General features: G+C 43.8%; 1 protein-coding gene and 3 pseudogenes across 1 annotated transcript; 3 read left to right on the top strand and 1 right to left on the bottom strand.

Moving 5' to 3' along the window:
- Positions 1-2,210: 2,210 nt before the first annotated feature.
- Positions 2,211-3,114, bottom strand: LOC147445035 (uncharacterized; annotated as a pseudogene).
- A 5,951-nt stretch (positions 3,115-9,065) lies between these two features.
- On the top strand, positions 9,066-9,540 carry LOC147445034 (uncharacterized; annotated as a pseudogene).
- A 799-nt stretch (positions 9,541-10,339) lies between these two features.
- Positions 10,340-10,845, top strand: LOC147445033 (uncharacterized; annotated as a pseudogene).
- A 799-nt stretch (positions 10,846-11,644) lies between these two features.
- LOC147445032 (uncharacterized) lies at positions 11,645-12,151 on the top strand. Its single transcript, XM_086527994.1, has one exon. The coding sequence runs from the start codon at positions 11,645-11,647 to the stop codon at positions 12,149-12,151; it is 507 nt and encodes a 168-aa protein (XP_086384120.1).
- Positions 12,152-21,398: the final 9,247 nt, after the last annotated feature.

Genomic DNA, 21,398 nt, shown 5'->3' with positions numbered 1-21,398 from the left:
AAGATTAAAAGAAGGAAGAGAGTGGAGTCTCGGGGTGGGTTCAGACGAGCTCGTTGGTAAAAGAGGTACAAAAACTTTTCTCCCACCTTATTGTTCACATAAGGCGACGACATCACATGTATGCAAACCTCACAAATAAGCTTTCAACTAATCAGTGAATAATGCAATGGTGAAGTGGATGGCATGATCAGGGCTTCTTACACTCAAGCTGCATGATGTTTCCATGCATGATGGCTTGCCACAATGTTAGATTACGCCAGCATAATGCCCTTGCTCTTGACCTACCGTTATTTGTTATATAGAGAACAATCCATTTTATGTGTGCTTTATATCCCATGTGGGAAGCCTACTGATGAGTAGGTAGCTAGTATCATTTGTTTTGAGATTAAGATTTGTATCAGTTTACAAAGGAAATGTTGTTCGTCTTTTGAAAAATTACATTGTATCAATTGGTTAATTTTAATCTAGTATTCATTTTATTTCTTGCTTTTCATGGTGGTTTGTTTTCTCAAATGAAAGCACACTACAATTTACACTTTTGATCATTTACAATTCAACATGTATTTTTGCAAAGCATGTGTCATGTTACTAGTATACATAAAATAGTGGGCCATTACATTCCATACAAAATCCATATGGGGAAATGGCTCATTACGAGAACGTCCATATCTTGTCAGTATGTAGGAGAGTATGTTGGAATTTTAGATACCGTATATAAGGGGGTTTCTCTAATTTGGATGCACGCATGTGGCATCCTCCCATTACTAATATTGAATCCCTCAAGGTCACATGCTACACACTCTTTGACTCGTTTTACTCAGTTAGATCATGTGAGGCATAAATTTTATATGTAAGATAGGGGTATGATATTTTTTTTCATTGATCGTCGTATAAGCGTAGAAAGGGGGGTCATATTCCCTAGTATGAGTTGTATATAGGGGTTTTATCAAAGTTGTCCGCTTGTAGGTGGCATCCCGTTTTGTATATAGAGTGAATAACCAAGTAAATAAAGATATCTTTCAAGCTTACTACAGTAGAGAGCCCCGTAAGTGGATTCAATTTCTTCCTTTGGTAGAATTTTCCTATAACTCCTCTTTTCATAAACGCATTGGGATATCACTTTCAATGCTCTATATGGGCATGAATGCATATCACCATTGAAGTTTTTTGACCCTACTATAAGGGTGGAAGCCTCAAAGAAAATGCTAGAGAAAATGGAAGCCCATACCAAAGCCATACGACAAGATATTCATGCGGCTAAGGATCGTCTCAAAAGCATTATGTAGACCAAAAGTGATTCGACCAAATCTTCAAACAAGGAGACAAGGTTTTTCTTTGAGTGCGTCCAAAAAGAAGCAACCTATCTCTGGGAAAATTAATAAAGTTTAGTCCCAGATATTGTGGTCCTTATGAGAGAGAGAGAGAGAGAGAGAGAGAGAGAGAGAGAGAGAATAATAGAGATATAGAGATAGAGGAAAGAGAGAGAGAGAGAGAGAGAGAGAGAGATAGATAGATAGATAGATAGTTCTATAATCGTCCTCGAAGGTCAACTAGTATGACCCTTTGAGATTACTTACCACATAAAAATCAACAAGCTGAGAATGAGAGTAACTTGGTATTGACAATGATTGAGGTTTTCTTCATACAATGAGAGAGAGAGAGAGAGAGAGAGAGAGAGGGAGAGAGAGTAGTGTGCGAGCAGAGAGATTATGTACCTCAACAATTAGAAGCTGGTATTTAAAATAACATATTATCTTTTGGAAATGATCAATTGATTGAGAGAGAGAGATAGAGAGAGAGAGAGTACTGTGAAAACAAAGCACAGACAGATCCTCGAAACTACCAAAATGAATTCTTGTGTTGTAAGGAAATAAGTCAAAAGAGAATATACATTACCTACTATATTTTTTTTTGATACTTCAAAAATAGTACTTTGGACAATTAGGAGGATGGCCTATCAAATTATTGTATCCCTCTGTTGAAGTTGCTTATTGAGCTATGATCTCCTTTTTTCCTAATGCTAGAGCTACACTTTTGCTATTTGTTGTATGCAAAACATCGAACCTAAAATTATCAGTAAATGGCTCGTATGTTGCAACATCTTTCCTCATTTTTTTGTGGTTTTCTCGTGTGTGCCTTTCTCCTTGCGTCGTAGTTCTTTGTCACATCTATGTATCTTCTTCCATTTTTTGTGCAGGTTATCGAGTAGACTATGTAGTTGATTTCCTTGTCTGTCACACTGCCTCTTTGATGCTGGCATTTCCAGTGATGTCTCCTCCTGCGTCTGAGTTGCTTGAGTACTATCCTCCATTTCGATATTTATGTTTGCGATGTATCCTTGCACTGCATAAGTAAGTGTTATTTGTGTTCTGATTTAGAAATGCAGTTAGCTGTAAATAGTTCTTATACTTAAGGAGTGGATGCAATGTTTACTTGTTGTTTTCTTTATTTTTCTCAACGGGTCTGTTGTTTCTCTGAAGCATTTGTTGAATAACTCTTGATCGAAGTGCTTGTCTGTCAATATTGGTTCATTTTCTTCGAGTCCCATCTCGACCCTAATTTTGTTTAATATCATGTTGTCATTTTTCCTGTCAAGGTCGAGGAGTTTGTCGAGCTCTATGTTGAAGCCAAAGTGCAACATCTCGATGGCAAACGATGAAATGCCCTTTGTCTTCGTATGTAGCAATTGCAGAGCCTCTCCATCAAGTAGTCTTCCCACTGTTTCCTTGTATTGCAACTCAACTTTGTTGAGCATTTCTTTCTGCAGTCCGGTTGCGAACCTGACCTGTTTGTCACTGTTTTGCTTCAATATCTGCTTCGTTGAGTTGATGTAGCTGCGGACATGCGAGTAGTGTGGTCGTGGTTTTATGTATGAGTGTGGATGCTCCCCTGCTAAATTTGCCATTCTCATCTGGCCGGAGGTAGGATAGTTTGATGAGCCGTCGTTGTTTGTTGCAGATGAAGTGCTTGTTGCGTTACTTTTGAATAGATCAAATAGCTGCAAGTGAGGACAAAGAATAAGCATGTTGTGAGAAGAGTTTTCTATTCCTTCAAACGTATTGTTTATCTTCAGGAACATAGATTTTGGAATGTACAGGCCTTGTGGGCTGCCATGTTGTAGTTGTTTTCTTAAAAAACTGTATCACAAGAGCCGATATTAAGAAATGCATCATATGATCTGCAAGTGAGGACAAACTTTATATGAAATGGAGTTATACAATTTTACATCACTATACATATTCAAGTATCTGAAAGCAAACCTCTCATAGGCTCAAACATGTGTGGTGTAGGAAGCTCTAGGATCCTTATGTGTCTTCTTTTGGTGACTTGCGAGAACATGACATACGCAAGGCCTGGTGCGAAAACTTGTTTGAAGTTGAGTACGGTCTTTTCAACTATTGTTGCACCCTGCAATTTGTGACCCATTATTGCATATGCTGTATTAAAGGGAATGTATATTTGTGGTAATATTTGAAGTTGAATGCCCTAGTAGAGTGTTTTGTACGCCGAATGGTAATTTTGGTATTTGTGTTGTCTATGAGTACACTGATCGCGTCTACTAGACCGTTGCAATCATGGGATATATTCTTGACCCTGCATGTGGCGCCGTTTGCAGTGCCAATTTTCAAGTCGATATTTGAGGTGATCATACACTTTGCACCAATAGCGACGTTATGTATTTCATTGAAAGAGGTGTTGTTGACCCAGCTTTCTAAGAGTGGCTCGTTGTCTGCATTTGTTTTAACGCTATTCAGACTATCTGTTCGTTTGCAAAACTCCTTTGCAATATGATATCATTGTATCTTCGAGCGTCGTTGTGATTTGTGCAAATGATTGTGATGTATTCGTCCATAGTTTCCAATAGTTTCTGAAAGCGTGATTGTTATCTCTTGTTCGGTTGGCTTTCTTTGTCTAATTGTATGCAGAAAGTTGAGGAATATTGGGTCCGCTGCATGTCGAATTGAGAATGTCATCTTGTGGATAATGCCATGCTTGAAGTGTGCCAATTTTGTAATTGTACATACATGATAGAAAGGTCCAGGGTGCTTACCGACGGGCGGTAGCTGTGTGAAGTCTCCAAAGAGAAGCACCAATTTACTGCAAAATGGATCATGAATTGATACGTTTGTGACATTGACAAGTTGGCGAACGACCATGTTGAATGTTGTGCTTGTGAGCATTGATATCTTGTCCATTATGATAACATCAGCCTCTTTGATGGATGTGAATCTCTTGTCCCCTAGATTTATTGATTCTGGATAGTGTTTATTCGAGCCCGCCGTTATCTTGAATTGATAGTGCATTGTTTTTGTGACAATGTTTAGCCGAGATGCAGCTGCACCAGTTGACGCTGTCAATATGACTATCTTGTTCTGTTGTACGAACCTGGTCGTCATGTATTTGATGAGGAATGACTTTCCGGATCCTGGGACGCCCGTGATAATGTGGAGGCCGGATGTTCTGGTGGATGTGTCTTCGAATATATTGTGTTGTTGAGGAGTGAGTGCTGCATTATGGACATCGGCGAACTCCTTTAGAAGCTGCAGCATGTTATGCCTACTAGTTTCCTTAGTATCATTCATCTCTACACGGCTTGAATGAATCGGATTCTCGTGGTTCAGGAAGAGCTTCTGGTGGATCAAGTTCACAATGTGCCTCGTGTTCTCATTTAAAAGCATGTTTTGTTGTGTGTATTTGTTGATGTACATCTCGAGGTCCTCCTCGTCTCTTATTAACTGTCGGATTTTGCACTCTGTAAAGTAACAAGACATTGGGTTTTCTTGCGAGATCAGATCGGGCTCAATTCTAAATGTTGCCTTCTGTAGCAATATGTTGAAGAAGAAGCCCTCCGGTTGGTGGCCAGGGTGGTATTCAGTGCATCGTACGAGCCAGTGATTTTCTAGTACCAAGTTGTTGTATGCATCGTACATCTGGCTCTTCTGAGATCCTGTGGTGTTGTTCTCGATCTTGAAATTTTTATGGTACATGCGGAACGTGTATTGCTCTAGCTGTAGTGGACTTGCACATTACAAGTCGATTGGGTGCATAACGATTGTTTGGCTCTGTGATAAAAATCTTTGTCTTAGTGAAGGTGGCGATGAGTTGATATATTCCACAGCTTCGCTTCTTGTGATGATCGGAATTTGCAAGCAATTTAGTGATGCCTCTGTTGCTGAAATTGGCTTGACATTATCGATGCTGCAATTACGTAGAGCTTGACCTTGTCTAATCCATTCAAGCCGAGCCTCGTTGCACTCTCCTCTGATAGGTTCAGTGGACCCATTGGCTCTATCTTCATTGCGTACTTTAGTAGGTAGTGAGATATAGATGAGTTGGTCACACGTTGGATGTTCATGTACGCTCACCACAGCAACAAGATTCTCTGGTGGTAGGAAACTACGTTACGGTGTTCATCTCCGGGGTGATAGTACAACGATCTTGATGTTTGTGGGTCCATTACGGGCTTGGTTGATAGTTGAAGACTGAATCGAAATCCGTAATTGCATGGAGAGTGTTGGCCCATTACCCTGCAGGTGGACTTGCATCTGTGAATTTGTTTTCTTGTGACAAGGTGATGTAAATGGTTTGAGAAATTCAAAGGAGGCTGTTGTGGGTCAGGTAGGTATGCTGCTATTTCATCTACTACCGACTCAACGTCGCCTAGGAAAACCCACAAAATGAGATAAGCATGCATCTATCCTTGGTTTTGTATCTCGTGCCTTAAAAAATGATGCTCTATTTCGCCTAGGACTTTGCTCCCCCCAAAAATGTGGTTGTTCAACAAGACATGCAGATGCTCGTGGAACAACACGGCACACTCGACAGGACAATCTTTCCATGTGTAGCTTCCATTGAATGAATGAGCGATATTTTTTATTACTGTAATTTCATTCCACCTGCTTTCTGTGACTTCGTCCGCTGTAAATGTCAGAAACCGATCGGGTAGGCCCCACAAGTCAACCATTGTGATGAGATCTTTGAGGTTATTTTGATGCCATGATGGAGTGCCAGGCATTGTCGACGGAAGCTTGTATCTTATAATGTTTCTTACTGCATCTTGGTTGGATGCATTCTTGTGCTTCCTCTTATACGCGTCTATGTCACGCTGCAACATCGTTGTGTTTGAATTGGAAATCATGATTGCTCTCTTGAGTTGGTACATGATGAGTAGGTATGGCTTGTACAAGGTATACATGGAGAACAATATGTTGATCCTCATCCTGATGTAGTCACTAAATTGGTTGTCTCCTTCGTAGTTTCCGCGCTCAAACGGGAATAAAAAAGGGGAACACAGCTTTTCTATTGTCACGTCTTTGGCCTCTAAGTGGCTAGCAGGCATCCCATTGTACCTGAAGGATAGTCATACGCTCAATGAGGCCTGAGCCCTCACAGAGCTTTATTGAGCCAAATTTGTGAGAGTATGTTCTGGTATAGGCCCTTCTTCTTGAGGTGGCATACGTATTTCAAGAATGCTCATCTCACATTGCACTTCTGCTTCCTCCATCAATGCAAAAGGCTCCGTTTCTTAGTGGCTTGTTATGATTGACGTAACACGTCCGGTGTCAGCACACACAAAGTGGTTTTTTTGTGGGGTTGCTCAGACACAGTCTTATACATCTTGATAACTGGATTATGGAGTAAGTTGTAGGCCAAAATGTCTGATAAGCGCGAGGACATGGGCTGCTTTGACAGTTGCTAGATATTTGCTTCTTTTGTCCAACAGATCAAAGGGTCATCAAGCAAGGATCTTTTTTCAAGTATGTCATATGCTACAGCGTTCGCAGAGCTTATGACGTTTAAAGAAATGTCAATTTGCTTTTGGTCCTGACGTCTCTGTCGCAGCTGGAGCAACATGACCAATGTATCGATACTTCTTCCTTCTCGGCAGCGTTCAAGAATGTCATGCTAGCTAGACTAACACGGGCATTGTCTAGTATTTTCTTTCCGAGGTGAGGTTTTGAGAATGTGGAAGTTCCGCAACCGGCACAAATTGTAGATTTTTTGGATGCAGCGATGCACTGATCTTGCCAACATCATGATAGAATGTCGATTCCAGTCCACGAACTTGCATTTGCACTCAGACTCTCTTTCCTCTTTTTTCTTGTTCGTTGTTTTGCTACTTAATGCCTCTTTCTTTTCTGAATGAGTTTGTCCATCACCATGCTTGGGATCTGAAAGCATTAATTACAATATGAAACATCCTATCCATTAGAGTTTCTTAATCGTGGTTTGGTTTTTCAATGATGCAGGAAATGCAGTACGTGCTCGCATGCCGGTGCTCATAAAAAAAAGGAAAAATCATACGCAAGTATGGTGGGGAGGTGGCACCGTCCTCACCCAAGTTTTATAAACCATACGGAATGTGCCATTCTCCGGTCACCTTTTTTACCTCCAATGTTGGAGGGATACCTTTCCATCATTTGGAGTTTGTATATTTATGTGTGTTGCATTAGTTTTTCTATAAAATAAAGTAGATAGCATTAGGACATCCATTTTAGTCTCATATACAGTGACTTCTACATTGATCACTCAATTGTTCTTGCTTCTTGGATGGGGGATGGAGTTGCTCTGCTCATGTTCTTATGAGACTTGGGTGTGAGTAGATATGAAGAGGAAGAAATGGGTGAGGAAGCTGGGTGTAATGTTTCCCATCAATGTCGATGGCTATGATGAGAAAGGACTGATGCATGAAGCCGGATGCGGTGTTGGTCATGCCCCGTGTGATGGGGAGTTGTTGGCTTGCGAGGCAGAGGTAAATCTTGAAGACTGCTGGGGCGGGGACTGTTAGGAGACTCGAGAGGTGACAGGGTTTCGTGGCGTGCTCAATTGTGAAGAAGCAAAGTGTGGGATAGCTGAGCAGCCCACGAGTGCCAAACATGCCAGACATAAATATGCACCTAACCAAGAGGGAATGCAGTTGAATGGGATGCTTGAGCATACCTGGGACAGTCAAGGGCTAATGTTTCAAATAGGCCAGAGAGAGTTTAGTTGGATGTTGAGGGCAATTGGTGGATGGGTTCCCCCTCGTCAAAGAGGTTCACCAAGCGGGAGCACAACAAGAGTGCGCATGAGAATAGCCACCAGCATAGTAGAGACCAGATCACTACGACCGGACGATGTAATGAAAAGGGTGGCAGAATTTTCGATGGTTTTTGCATGAACCATATTGTGAGGACGCAAGTTCCGATGAGTGCTAGGCTGCGTTTCATTCGAGTTGGTTCGTTTGGCGAGTGGCTTGGGCTCGGTCCATGACCATGGAATGCGAAGTTGAATATGACAAATGGATTACCTGGCGAGCGATCATGCTTGTGCTTATGGTGGTTAAAAGATATGGGCTAAGAAGGAATCACAGCCCGCAAGGCAGCGAGGCAACGTATACCTCGAGAATGCAGAAATGGCAGTCGAGCAACTTCATCTGGCTGGTTGCTTGGACTGGCTTTAGAGCAATAGATGACTATGGATATGTGCATGTGTGTGGCAATGGACAGAGCACGACAGTGTTTTAGGATGAGGTGTATTGGTTTTGGGATGAGGTAGGTGCACTCATGAGGTATGTGTTGCTGTTACTCTGGGCATTGAACGTCCTCGCGTTTCTCCGGGCTGCCCTGAGGCAAGGATTCCATACCTGCAGTGGAGCAACACAGGGCACTTTTAACGCCCAACATTTTTTGGCTTTCTCGGCACTGCTCAGCAGTCTCCGCACAAGGCACAACCCCAACTTCAAGGCTTGTCATAGCACCACCCGACGCCTGGTTCGCAAGCTCTGGCCGGGCTCCTCCATGCAGGCGCAACACACCCAGCCTACGACACTCTTGACGATGATGCTGATGGTGCCTCTACCATCATCAAAACCCTCCTCTCGAGTCATGCTGCTAGGGTGGTTAAGGTTCCCCAACCACATCCTGCTGCTGCTGACACAAACAAGCCTGGAGTACCCCTGCCTTGCTCATCCCAGGGTGCAGATGCTAATTGTGATGGTGATGCAACCATCATCGATACCTTCCTAGGGCACTTGGAGGCCGAAGACACTACTGCAGAAGACTTTGATGTTGCCTCCCTTGCAGATGCAACCCTTCCGGCTGCCCTTTATGCACCTGCTGTAGACAACCATGTTGCGGCCATGATTGCCGCTCACCCTACAGAAGAAGAGGTTTTCACTGAAATCGCTGCCGCACATGATGCTGCACACCCCAATGATGTTCCTCCTAGCTTTGCACTCGCAAATGCCAGCGCCACAACGATGCTAAATCTCTTGCTATGGGTAAATCGACAAGAAGCCGACCCCTTGCATATGGTGCTTTCCTTGTGAACCCGGTTACTAGAGATCCTAATGTGCTTCAACCCATCTTAGCCCCTCCCCTCTCTGGCACTACTAGCCCAGACGCTACACCATCAATGCACCCAACCCCTCTTGCGGCCTCTCCATTTGATGCTTCTACTGGCCGTGATGAGTATTCCTTGAACCTGCTCATGCTGCTGCTGCCGGCCTACACACCTATCAGCCTGCACACCTGCATGGTGCTCATGATGATGAAGTAAACACCACCTCTTTGGCTCATCTAGATGCTCACACTGAGAAAACCTCGGCGATCTCTTCTACTACCAAGCACCCCGCCTTGGGTCATTCACCCATTGCTCCTATCGCTTTCATGATCTTAGTTCAAACCAGCACAGCCAGGCGGCCTCTTGAAGCCAGCGGTTCAGTATACACCTGTACTACAAAGGACTCTTTCATAGATGTAGCTTCAGCCCGAAACCCTTGAATACCCTCAATCCTTGCAGGTGGGACAATCCAAAAACAAACACTCATCACCTTGCACCCGATGCTGCCAAGAATGCATCCATTCTCCGTCAACTACACACGATGCATAGACCACTTCGTCAGGATTCTCTTGTTGAACTCAATGGTCATGCACTTACTGACGGTGGGCACTTTTCACACCCAACATTCTGTGGCTTTCTTGACACTGCCTCAACAGTCTCCGCACAAGGCGTAGCCCCAACTTCAAGTCTCGTTATACCACCACCCGACGCCTGGTTCGCAAGCTCTCGCCGGGCTCCTCCATGCAGGCGCAACCCACCCAACCTACCACACTCTTGGCGCTGATGCTGATGGTGCCGATACCATCATTGAAACCCTTCTCTCTAGCCATGCTACTTTGGTGGTTAAGGTTCCAGACTTGTCTGCCAACATAGACAAGTCTGGCGCACCTGCCTTGCTCATCCCAGGGCGCAGATGTTGATTGTGATGGTGATGCAACCATCATCGATACCTTCCTTGGGCAATTGGAGTCCGAAGACACTACTGGAGAAGACTCTGATGCTTCCTTCCTTGCAGATGCAACCCTTCCAGCTGCCCTTGATGCACCTGCTATGGATGACCCTGTTGTGGCCATGATTGCCGCTCACCCTGCAGAAGAAGAGGTTTTTACCAAAATCACTGCCGCACATGATGCTGCACACCCCAATGATGTTCCTCCTAGCTTTGCGCTCGCAGATGCCAGCGCCACACTTGATGCTAAAGCTCTTGTTGTGGGTAAATCCACAAGAAGCCGACCCCTTGCATATGGTGCTTTCCTTGTGAACCCGGTATTGCAGATCCTACTATGCTTCAACCCATCTCAACCCTTCCCCTCTCTGGCACTGCTAGCCCAGATGCTACGCCATCAAAGCACCCAGCCCCTCTTGCGGCCTCTCCATTTGAAGCTTCTACTGGCCGTGATGCTAAACCAGAAGCTCTCCTTCAACCCACACGAGCATTTCTTGAACCTGCTCAAGCTGCTGCTACTGGCCTACACACTTGTCAGCCTGCACACCTGCATGGTGCTCATGATGATGAAGTAAACGCCACCTCTTTGTCTCATCTAGTTGCTCACACTGAGCAAACCTCGGCGATCTCTTCTACTGCCGAGCACCCCGCCTTGGGTCATTTACCCACTGCTCCTTCCGCTTTCATGATCCTGGTTCAAACCAGCACAGCTAGGCGGCCTCTTGAAGCCAGCGGTTCAGTATACACCTACTACAAAGGACGCTTGCATAGATGTAGCTTCAGCCCAAAACCCTTGACTACCCTCAATCCTCGTAGGCGGGACAATCCAAAAACAAACACTCATCACCTTGCACCCGAGGCTGCCAAGAACGCATCCATTCTTCGTCAACTATGCACGATGCATAGACCACTTCGTCAAGATTCTCTTGCCCAACTCAACGGTCATGCACTTGCTGATGGTGGGCACTTTTAACGCCCAACATTCTGCGGATTTCCCGACACTGCCTCAGCAGTCTCCGCACAAGGAGTAGCCCCAACTTCAAGGGTCGTCATACCACCACCTAACGCCTGGTTTGCATGCTCTCGTCGGGCTCCTCCATGCAGGCGCAACCCATCCAGCCTACCACACTCTTGGAACTGATGTTGATGGTGCCGCTACCATCATTGAAACCCTCCTCTCTAGCCATGCTGCTTTGGTGGTTAAGGTTCCAGACTTGTCTGCCGATGGAGACAAGTCTGGCGCACCCCTACCTTGCTCATCCTAGGGTGCAGATGTTGATTGTGATGGTGATGCAACCATCATCGATACCTTCCTTGGGCAATTGGAGTCCGAAGACACTACTGCAAAAGACTTTGATGCTGCCTTCCTTGTAGATGCAACCCTTCCGGCTGCCCTTGATGCATTTGCTATTAGACGACCCTGTTGTGGCCATGATTGCCGCTCACCCTGCAGAAGAAGAGGTTTTCACCAAAATCGATGCCGCACATGATGCTGCACACCCCAATGATGTTCCTCCTAGCTTTGTGCTCGCAGATCCCAGCGCCACACTTGATGCTAAAGCTCTTGCTGTGGGTAAATCCACAAGAAGCCGACCCCTTGCATATGGTGCTTTCCTTGTGAACCCGGTACTGCAGATCCTACTATGCTTCAACCCATCTCAGTCGTTCCCCTGTCTGGCACTTCTAACCCAGATGCTACGCCATCAACGCACGCAGCCCCTCTTGCGGCCTCTCCATTTGAAGTTTCTACTAGCCGTGATGCTAAACCAGAGGCTCTCCTTCAACCCACACGAGCATTTCTTGAACCTGCTCATGCTGCTTCTGTCGGTCTACACACTTGTCAGCCTGCACACCTGCATGGTGCTCATGATGATGAAGTAAACGCCACCTCTTTGGCCCATCTAGCTGCTGTCACAGATGCGTTGCTCACTGAAGAGATTCGTCGTAAATCTCTCGACAATGCTAGTCATGGAGATGCATATATGGCTGGCAGTTCAACAAAGCCAAGAGGCCGTGACAGGAACAAATACAAAAGAAAAAGTAGAGAGCGGAATCCTCGTAGTCCTAGCAGACACAGGAACCAAAGTAGAGACCGCAATGCCAAAAATGTCGAGTGTTATTATTGCCACAAGAAGGGTCATTACAAAAATGATTGTCGCAGTTTCCTAAGAGATCAGAAAAACATGCAAAAGGATAATTCTGGCAAAGGCAAAAGTATAGTAAAAATTGAGGAGCTCAACATTGTTGAGTCTCCCATGCCTACCACTGCAGTAGAGGATGCTCCTCCTCCAGTGATGCTCATTATGCCCACAGAGATTCATGCCGAGGTGACAACAGATGCCTCATATGTTCTCATTTTCACTTCAGATCTTACTCCAGATGCTTTGGTTGCACAGGATGAGGGTTATGCACAGAATTGGATCCTTGATTCTGGTGCAAGTTTTCATGTCACACCGCATAGAGAGTGGTTTTCCTCTTATACATCCATGCATGGAATTGTCAAGCTTGGTAATTCCTATGAGCTTGACATTATTGGCATTGGTGATGTGAAACTTCAGATGCATAATGGCACTACTTTTGTGCTACAGAATGTCAGACATGTGCCCAAGCTTACGAAAAGCTTGCTTTCTATAGGGCAATTGGATGACATTGGCTACACTACAGTTTTTGGTAATCGTTCTTGGATGATCCGCAAGAAAAACCTTATCATGATGAAAGGCAATAAAAACGGATCCCTGTACTCTTTGTTTGTTTCGAGTGTCGATGAACACTCTATCTATGTTCCTGAGCTGCCGTCTCTTGAGTTGTGGCATAGCCGGCTAGGGCATATTAGCCAAAAGGGAATGAAAACACTTCAGCGTTTTGGCTACTTACCTGTGTTAGATTACACGGACTTTCCATTGTGTGAGCATTGTCTGTATGGCAAACAGACTAGATTGACATCTTTGCCATTGAATAAGAAACTATGCGAACCTCTAGACTTGGTGCACAGTGACTTGTGTGGTCCAATGCCACATAAAACTCTAGGGGGGGCGAACTACTTTCTCACGTTCATAGATGATTCTACCAGAAAGGTGTGGGTGTATCTCCTTAAGCGTAAGGAAGAAGTTTTTTCGACATTCCAAAAATTCCTCGCCATGGTTGAGAACCAATCAGGAACAAAGCTCAAAGCTTTTCGCACGGACAATGGTGGAGAATACGTCTCCACAGAGTTCAAGGATTTTTGCAATAGAAGAGGCATTCGGTGGCAGTTTATTGCTCCATACACACCTGCACAAAATGGGATAGCTGAAAGAATGAATCGTACGATTCAAGAGCGAGTTGTCTCTATGATGTCTATGGCGAAGCTTACTCCCGAATTTTGGGGGGAAGCTGTTCTGACAGCAGTGCACATCATCAACAGGTCACCTAGTTCTCCTTTGAATTTCAAAATTCCAAAGGAATTATGGACCGGCAAAAGGCCAAGCTATGAGCATTTACGTGTATTTGGATGTGAAGCATATGCATATGTGCCCAAAGAACTTCGTCGGAAGTTAGATCCCAGATCACACAAATGCATCTTTATAGGCTATGGTGCAAACGGAGAGATGGGATATCGTCTCTGGCACCCAGAATCAAACAAAGTCATTCGTAGCTCACATGTAATTTTCAATGAATCAAAAATGCACAAGAAGCCCATCAAAGATGTTGAGTACAGACGAGTTCGTTTTGAGGATGTAGACTCCGAACCAACTCAGTTCAGTAGTGTCGCACCTACTCCTCAAGTGCAAGATACTACTATTGCTCCGGAGAGAGCAGAATCCAGCAGTCAGGCACTCAGACGCTCTGAGAGAGTATCACGTGCGCCCGAGCGGTTTGAGCCGAGTATACACCACATTTTGGTCACTGACAGTGGAGAGCCAACCTGCTACAAAGAAGCTATACAAATGGAGGATAGTGTTAAGTGGGAGCAGGCTATGCAATCAGAATACAATTCGATTGTGGCTAATGAGACATGGGATTTGGTTGAATTACCAAAAGGCAAAAATGCTTTACCTTGCAAGTGGGTATACCAGAAGAAGCATACAACGGAAGATCCCGAGCCTAGATACAAGGCTCGTCTAGTTGCCAAGGGTTTCAAGCAGCAAAAAGGTGTGGATTTTGATGAGATTTTCTCTCCAATAGTCAAGATGACTACACTTCGCACCGTGCTTGGCTTGGTTGCTATCCATGACATGGAACTTGTCTAAATGGATGTGAACACAGCATTTCTTCACGGGGATCTAGATGAAGATGTCTACATGAAACAACCACAGGGATTCGTATGTGAAACCCAAAAACCAACGAGGACAGAATTGGTTTGTAGACTTAAAAAGGCACTATATGGCCTCAAGCAAGGTTCCAGGCAATGGTATCAAAAATTCGACAAATTCATGCAGTCTCAGGGTTACATTAGAAGTCAAGAGGATCAATGCTTATACACCAAAAGGTTGAACGATGGTTCTTTAATCATCTTAATCTTGTATGTAGATGATATGCTTATCGAAGGCAAATCAATTGATGAAATCAATCAGTTGAAAAAGATGCTAAGCACTCAGTTTTCCATGAAGGATTTGGAAGATGCCAATCACTTTCTTGGTATGCACATCAAGAGAGACAGGCAACGTGGAATTCTTGAATTATCTCAAGAAAAGTACATTCACAAAGTCTTGCAACGTTTTAGTATGCAGGGGGGGGAAGTCATTGAGTACCCCAGTGCAAGCATACTCCAAACTTAGCAAGGAAGACTCTCCCAAGACAGTGACTGAGAAAGAGGAAATGGTGAAAGTACCATATTCTTCAGCAGTTGGCAGTTTGATGTACGCTATGGTAGCCACAAGACCAGACATTGCACATGTAGTGGGAGTGGTTAGTAGGTACATGGCAAACCCTGGCAAGAAGCATTGGGAAGCAGTGAAGAAAATCCTCAAATATTTGAAAGGTACAGCTAGCAAGTGTTTATGCTTCGAAAATAGTGATGTATCTATTGTAGGTTACACGGATGCGGATTATGCGGGTTGCGTGGATCGTAGAAGATCCACATCTGGCTATGTGTTCATGTTTGCTGGAGCAGCTATCTCTTGGAGATCGTGTCTCCAAGATTGCACGTCTTCATCTACCACTGAGGCAAAATATGTTGCTGCATCTGACGCCAGCAAGGAAGCCATATGGTTGACTCGTCTAGTGGGAGACTTGGGCATTCACGAGGTTCCAGTACTACATTGTGATAGTCAGAGTGCCATTGCTTTGGCAAAGAATCTAGTGTTTCACTCAAAGTCGAAACACATAGAGGTCAGATACCATGTCATACGAGATGCATTGGCTGGCAAGCGTATCGAGCTTGTCAAGGTTCACACTAACGACAACCCCGCAGATGCTCTCACAAAGAGCATAGCCTCGGAGCGATTTACACATTGTATAGAACTTATGGGTGTAGGATGAAGCCTCGGCAATGCTTCATCAGTTTTGTATAGCCTAAATATACTAATGCCACTATTGGCCACCATGACCTTCAAGTGGGAGGTTGTTGGGGTGTAGGCCAGGTGGCCGTGGGAAACCACTCCTGTACACTTGATTCTCACCTAATCAAATAGGGAGAAAAAGAGGTAGAGTTGACTCTTCTCTTTCTTCTCCACTAACCCACACAGTGGCTGCCTGTGCATCTCCCCCTTCCCCATTTCTCTTCTTCCCCTCTCTTGCACACACTCCGTACGCGCTACACGCGCTCATCAAAGGGGTGGTTAGAAATTGACTTGGAACATGTAGGTTCGTTGTCTTGCTTATCATTAGAGATAAAGAAGCTATGGTTTGGGCATGCCAAGAAGCTATGAGCACCAAGAAGCACCTATATGTAACTGTCTAATGGCTGATTCCCACTTGAGCTGCATGATTCTCTATTGCCTCATTTGTAAGAGGTTTCCCATGGTGATCAAAAACTATTTTCCTTTCTTGTTTCTTCTCATTCAACCGCACTTACTCATGGTCGGCCTATGCGGATCAATGCTAAGAGGAGAGAGGCTCTATATGAATGAGAGAGAGACAAAGAGAATAGGTGTTTGGAGGACTTTGGCCAATTGAGAGATGGAGAGAGAAAGGTTTGAGTGAGAGCCTGAGGGAGTGATGGTCGAGTGATAGAGAGAAATAAGTATATTAATGTGAGAGAGAGTTTTTGGATGGTCTGTAGGTATATCCTACAAATTTGTAGGAGGTGAAAAATCAACCCCTACTACATGAGGTAAAATCCCTCATTGGATCCTTTATCTCCGATCATCTAGACATGCTCCACCTTTGCCGCTACATCCTTTTGTAGCCACAATACTGAAAATCTCATCCTTGTCTACCTTGATTCTATCGTCGACTACAAAAGTTTTTCATTCTCCATCCCTATTCCACTACTTCCATCATCCATTTGGCTGACAATTATCTATTGCATAACAATTGCATCTATCTTTTGCAAATGATAGGCTATTAGCAAGCATGAGGGAATGGATAGCTGCATGCAAGAGTAGGCAGCTTCCCTTTGTATGGTGTGAGTAGCAAAGAGATTAGGCAACCACCTGGTGCATGGCATCGGTAGAGAGAGAGAGAGAGAGAGAGAGAGAGAGAGAGAGAGAGAGAGAGAGAGAGAGAGAGAGAGAGAGAGAGAGAGAGAGAGAGAGAGAGAGAGAGAGAGAGATGGTGGATGGTATACCACCAAAGAGAGAGTGAAAGACAATTTGTTGGTGAGCAAGTCGGGAAAGGGGTGGAGGAAAATAATGTGATTTTAATTAAAAAGGAATGGTGCAATTGGGTGGCATCCGTCTGCATGCATTTGGATGACCCACATTGTAGCGGTGATAGATGGGGTGGTAAGATATTACTGCAAACAAGTGTACACACCAAAGTGTGAGCACTGGGTGGTGTAGTTGTAAAGCGCCAAAAATGGTGGTTGCATGCGAGGGTGAGATGAGGTCTGCTGGTTGGCACCATGCATAACACAATAGTGGTGGGCTAGTGTAGTTGAATGACATGCAAAAGGTTGGATGCACGATGGTGTGAGGGGACAAGAAAAATGAATGGAGCATGGCAGTTAGAGCCCCCCCACAGATAATGTTGGTAGCTCAATGATGGTTGCGAGCGTTCACCACGAAGAGTGGGGTGGGGTAGGGAAGGTGGCTGGCAACCGAGTTGCATGGCTAAGGTCGGGCTCAGGAGGTTTTTGGAAGACACTCAATTAGATAGGCCTTCCCTCTCCCCTTCATCTCCTATCCGAGCCGCCCTAAGCACCCACCAGTTCCTTTCTTCTATCGTCCGATGGTTGTCAAGGAACAACCGACATGAACAATTTCTGCTGTTTGATTTTGGAAAACTACCTGTCATTGTGGTCATCCATGGTGTCATTTTGGTTTATCGTACACTCTCATTCGTGCTGTAGGTTCATTTTTGTTTATTGTGTGTTGTCATGTTCATTGGAAAATACATGGGTTTATTTTGAGGACTTTAAAGTCTAATGGGGTTGTGTTTCACGGTCAAGATCTTGGGTTTTATACCTCGGTCAGATCTTCAAGGTCTCTATTCCTAGGGTATTAAAATTTCTTTGATTCTCATGCAATTCAACTTCTCTGACTCCTTTGAACATGAATGTACGGAGGAAATTGACTTTCCTCTTCTTCTTCTCTATACAGCTATGCAAAAAAGACATCTCCAAGTTCTTCTTGTTATGAGAATTCTCATCTTAAGCATATATCCCCCTATCTAAGTATTGTACCTTCAATATGGACATGATACCATGAATATATTCTTCTCTAACGATAGCCTATGTCGACTTCTCAAATCATACACATAGGCTCAATTCAACCTCTATGCACGAACTACTCAATACTTGCATGAATGCCCTCAATAACAAGAAAGGTCTCTTTATATCTTGAAAGAAAAGAGTCATGAAATATAATTATAGATAATCATGATAGGAAAAACTTATCTTCATGTCAGTTGTGTATAGAGATCCATGTTTCCGTGATCCATGTGCCACTAGGAGCGGTTCTGTGCTCTGATACGAGTGCTACAAACGGGAGCACAGAGAAACCTAGTGGATATCATGTGCACCAATATCGAGCACGGGCTAATGCACCTCTTAGAACGGAGTGCTACACCGGCACGGCGAGAGAGGAGAGAGGAGAGAAGAGTAACATAGTCACTAGGTGAGAGGAGAGAGGAGAGAGGAGAGGAGAGAAGAGTAACACAGTCACTAGGTGCAATCTTCCCCGGTGCATTTTCCTCTTGCACGTACTGATTTATAGATTTCTTGAATGCTCAAAACAAATACATACTGTTCAACCGGACATGAATGTCCATAGCTCATAAAGAGCACTTAAATAGTGAAATTTCCATAAATGTGATATCCTTTTGCATAGCCCTTAGCTTTTGCCATGTGTCACCTGCAATAAATAAGTGATTTTCCATTTTCATTACATGACCAACTTTCCTTGAAGTGCTATCGATCCATCACTTTTTGCATGGCCCCAAGAGGACCTCTGACCCTAGGCACGCACTCAAAATCTACCTAGCATCTTATGCTACGTGCCATGCACCACTATTGGCACATTCTTGACTAGCAGGTCTAAAGTGGATGTTGGCAATGAGTTTAACAAATCCTGTCTATTCTCTATACTTACCACAAAGCGATTGGCCAGTCTGAGATTGACGATGGCCATCCATTCGTTCATCGTTGACTAGGGTAAACAAGGCTTATATGGATTTGGAGGATCGAATATCCGATTTGGAGGAAAGCACTCTACCATCCTCAAGAGAAGTGGTTGAGAAAGGTGAATCATAAAGAGATGATATCACAACTTAAACCTCATCGGCTACTAGAGCTGACAGAGAATAGTTGCAAGGTGTAGCTCTAGTTTTAGAGCATTGAATTAGACTCATTTGAAGAAGAATTCTAAATTATGGACCTCAAATTCTCAATAACGTTCTCTATGTCATGTCAGATTGTGGAGAGAGAGAGAGAGAGAGAGAGAGAGAGAGAGAGAGAGAGAGAGAGAGAGAGAGAGAGAGAGAGAGAGAGAGAGAGAGAGAGAGAGAGAGAGAGAGAGCTATGTAGTCAAAGCCTTCACGAGGCACCCAAGAGCAACCTCAGTACTAGCTTGCCTTCTAGTGCAAAAGAGAGTTGTAAAGCAGAACTGGAGAGAGAACTGTGCAACGAGTCATCACAATCACGCAAGAGCAATGGTTGGCTCTACCACGTGTCTCACCTACTATGCCAACTCTCCACCAAGCCCCTTTGCACCTGCTATAAACTGTTGCTCACTGCCTATGCACCCACACTCCCTACCATTTGTCTTTCCAATAGTCCACCCATTGCAGGTTTGCCAACTCCGGCCATAACGGGAAAAAATACAAGTGTGCAATAGCAATGATGATTACAAGCAAATATGAAGATGTAAATTTCCTTCTTGGTTCATAGTTAGTGGCATGAATTTTTGTGGTGATGCTTGTGTTGAAGATATGTTGCATGCATTTACAGTGATTATCTTTTGTTTGTTGTTGCTATTTAACCATTGATGAGAAAATGCTACTTATATATGAGAATAAGTAAACATCCTTACTTGGGCAAACCAAATCAGCTTGATCACTTTGGAGAAGAGGTAGGCCAACACAGTAACGGGATGCAAATGGTTTGATATGAACAATGAATGGAAGATTTAGGGGTGAATCTATCTAAGGGTGTGCTTTGATTGGAGATAATTACAAGATAGAGAAAATCCATGTTGAGGTTTGAGTCAAGGGTTGTTGCAACATCATATTATGCTAGGTGATACTCTTGTGGACAAGGTGCAAAGTGTCCTAGAGAAGCTCTTTTGTTGCAATATCCTTTCTTGGAATGCATTGATTGCAAGGTATTCTAAAAACAAACAAGTCCAACTCTAGCTCTCAAGGTATGTTGACCCATAAGGGTCATCACACACAGGGCAACCAAATCCAATAGATTACTCATTCAATGATATGACCCCCCCCCCCTCTGGAGGCATTCATAGCAAGAAAATTTGCACCTAGAATATGGTGGAGAAAATGAAGAGCTTGGCAAGTCGAGTAGCAGTGAAGGATATCACATGTCACTATCATCCATATATCAAGGTCATCACTAGAAGCAAAAGAATTCAGACACCCATCGTCACAGAGTCTTCATCCAAAATTATACTTTGTTTTTGCATTTGGCAAGGAAGTTGTGCGTGGCCTTCTCCTCAAGATTACATTCTTAGATTAAGATGGTAGGGGGTCTATTGTGCTGCCAACTATGGAGTTGCACTTATCTTGTGCCAAGAGATTGTGAGAATTGGAACTTGATGTAAGGCTTTCTGCTACTTGTGCTTTTAATGCTATGCAAGCCTACACAATTCTTGCTACCCAAGATGCATTATCTGTATCTACGGGCCATTTTGCAGTGATATCATCTTGATGCCACCCATCTTTGTAAGCTTGAAGACATGTACTGAATTCTTCTTTTTGTCGCAGTTGAAGTAGTTGATCCAACATATTACTCGTTCAAGAATATGAATTCCCCTTGGAGGCTTTCATAGCAAGAAGATATGTAACTAGAAGTTGGTGGAGAGAATGCAGTTCTTGTGTGCAAGCATAATGAAGGCAAAGGGACTAGTAATGAAGCATGTGAGAAGAAAATTTAATGCTTATGTCAAACTTGTCATTGGAAGCAAAAGCAGTCAAACACCCATTGCTTGACATCCACATATTATTTTGCCATGAGGTCAATATTTTTGAAAACTTGAAGTGCTAAATTCCTCTTGATGCATTGCAAATCCAAAAAAAAGGTGACACTCCTATAATGGAGGAGAAGCAAACATGATCCTTCAACATTGAATGAGTAACATACTCTAACCCTTCAATACCGGGGAGAAAATAAGTACATGGGGGAAGGGCACGTTCCCTATGGTTTATAAGAGCTGGGTGAGAATAGTGCCACCTCCCCGCCATTCTAACATATGGTTTTTTTTGGGCCACAAACATGCGAGCACGCAATGCATTGATCATGATCTTCCGAAACCATGTATGTACAATTTTAATTGTTAGAGATGTCTACTGACTACTAATTTTTCTTTCTTGTGAG

The sequence above is a fragment of the Adiantum capillus-veneris genome, chromosome 13, assembly GCF_014529385.1.
Source record: "Adiantum capillus-veneris isolate H3 chromosome 13, ASM1452938v2, whole genome shotgun sequence".
NCBI lineage: Eukaryota > Viridiplantae > Streptophyta > Polypodiopsida > Polypodiales > Pteridaceae > Adiantum > Adiantum capillus-veneris.
Note: the sequence above shows the minus strand (reverse complement) of the source record. Positions and strands in the feature narration are given on the sequence as shown.

Excerpts from the sequence above, each read along its gene's own strand:
- LOC147445032 (XM_086527994.1), top strand. The coding sequence starts at position 11,645 with ATGCAACCCTTCCGGCTGCCCTTGATGCATTTGCTATTAGACGACCCT.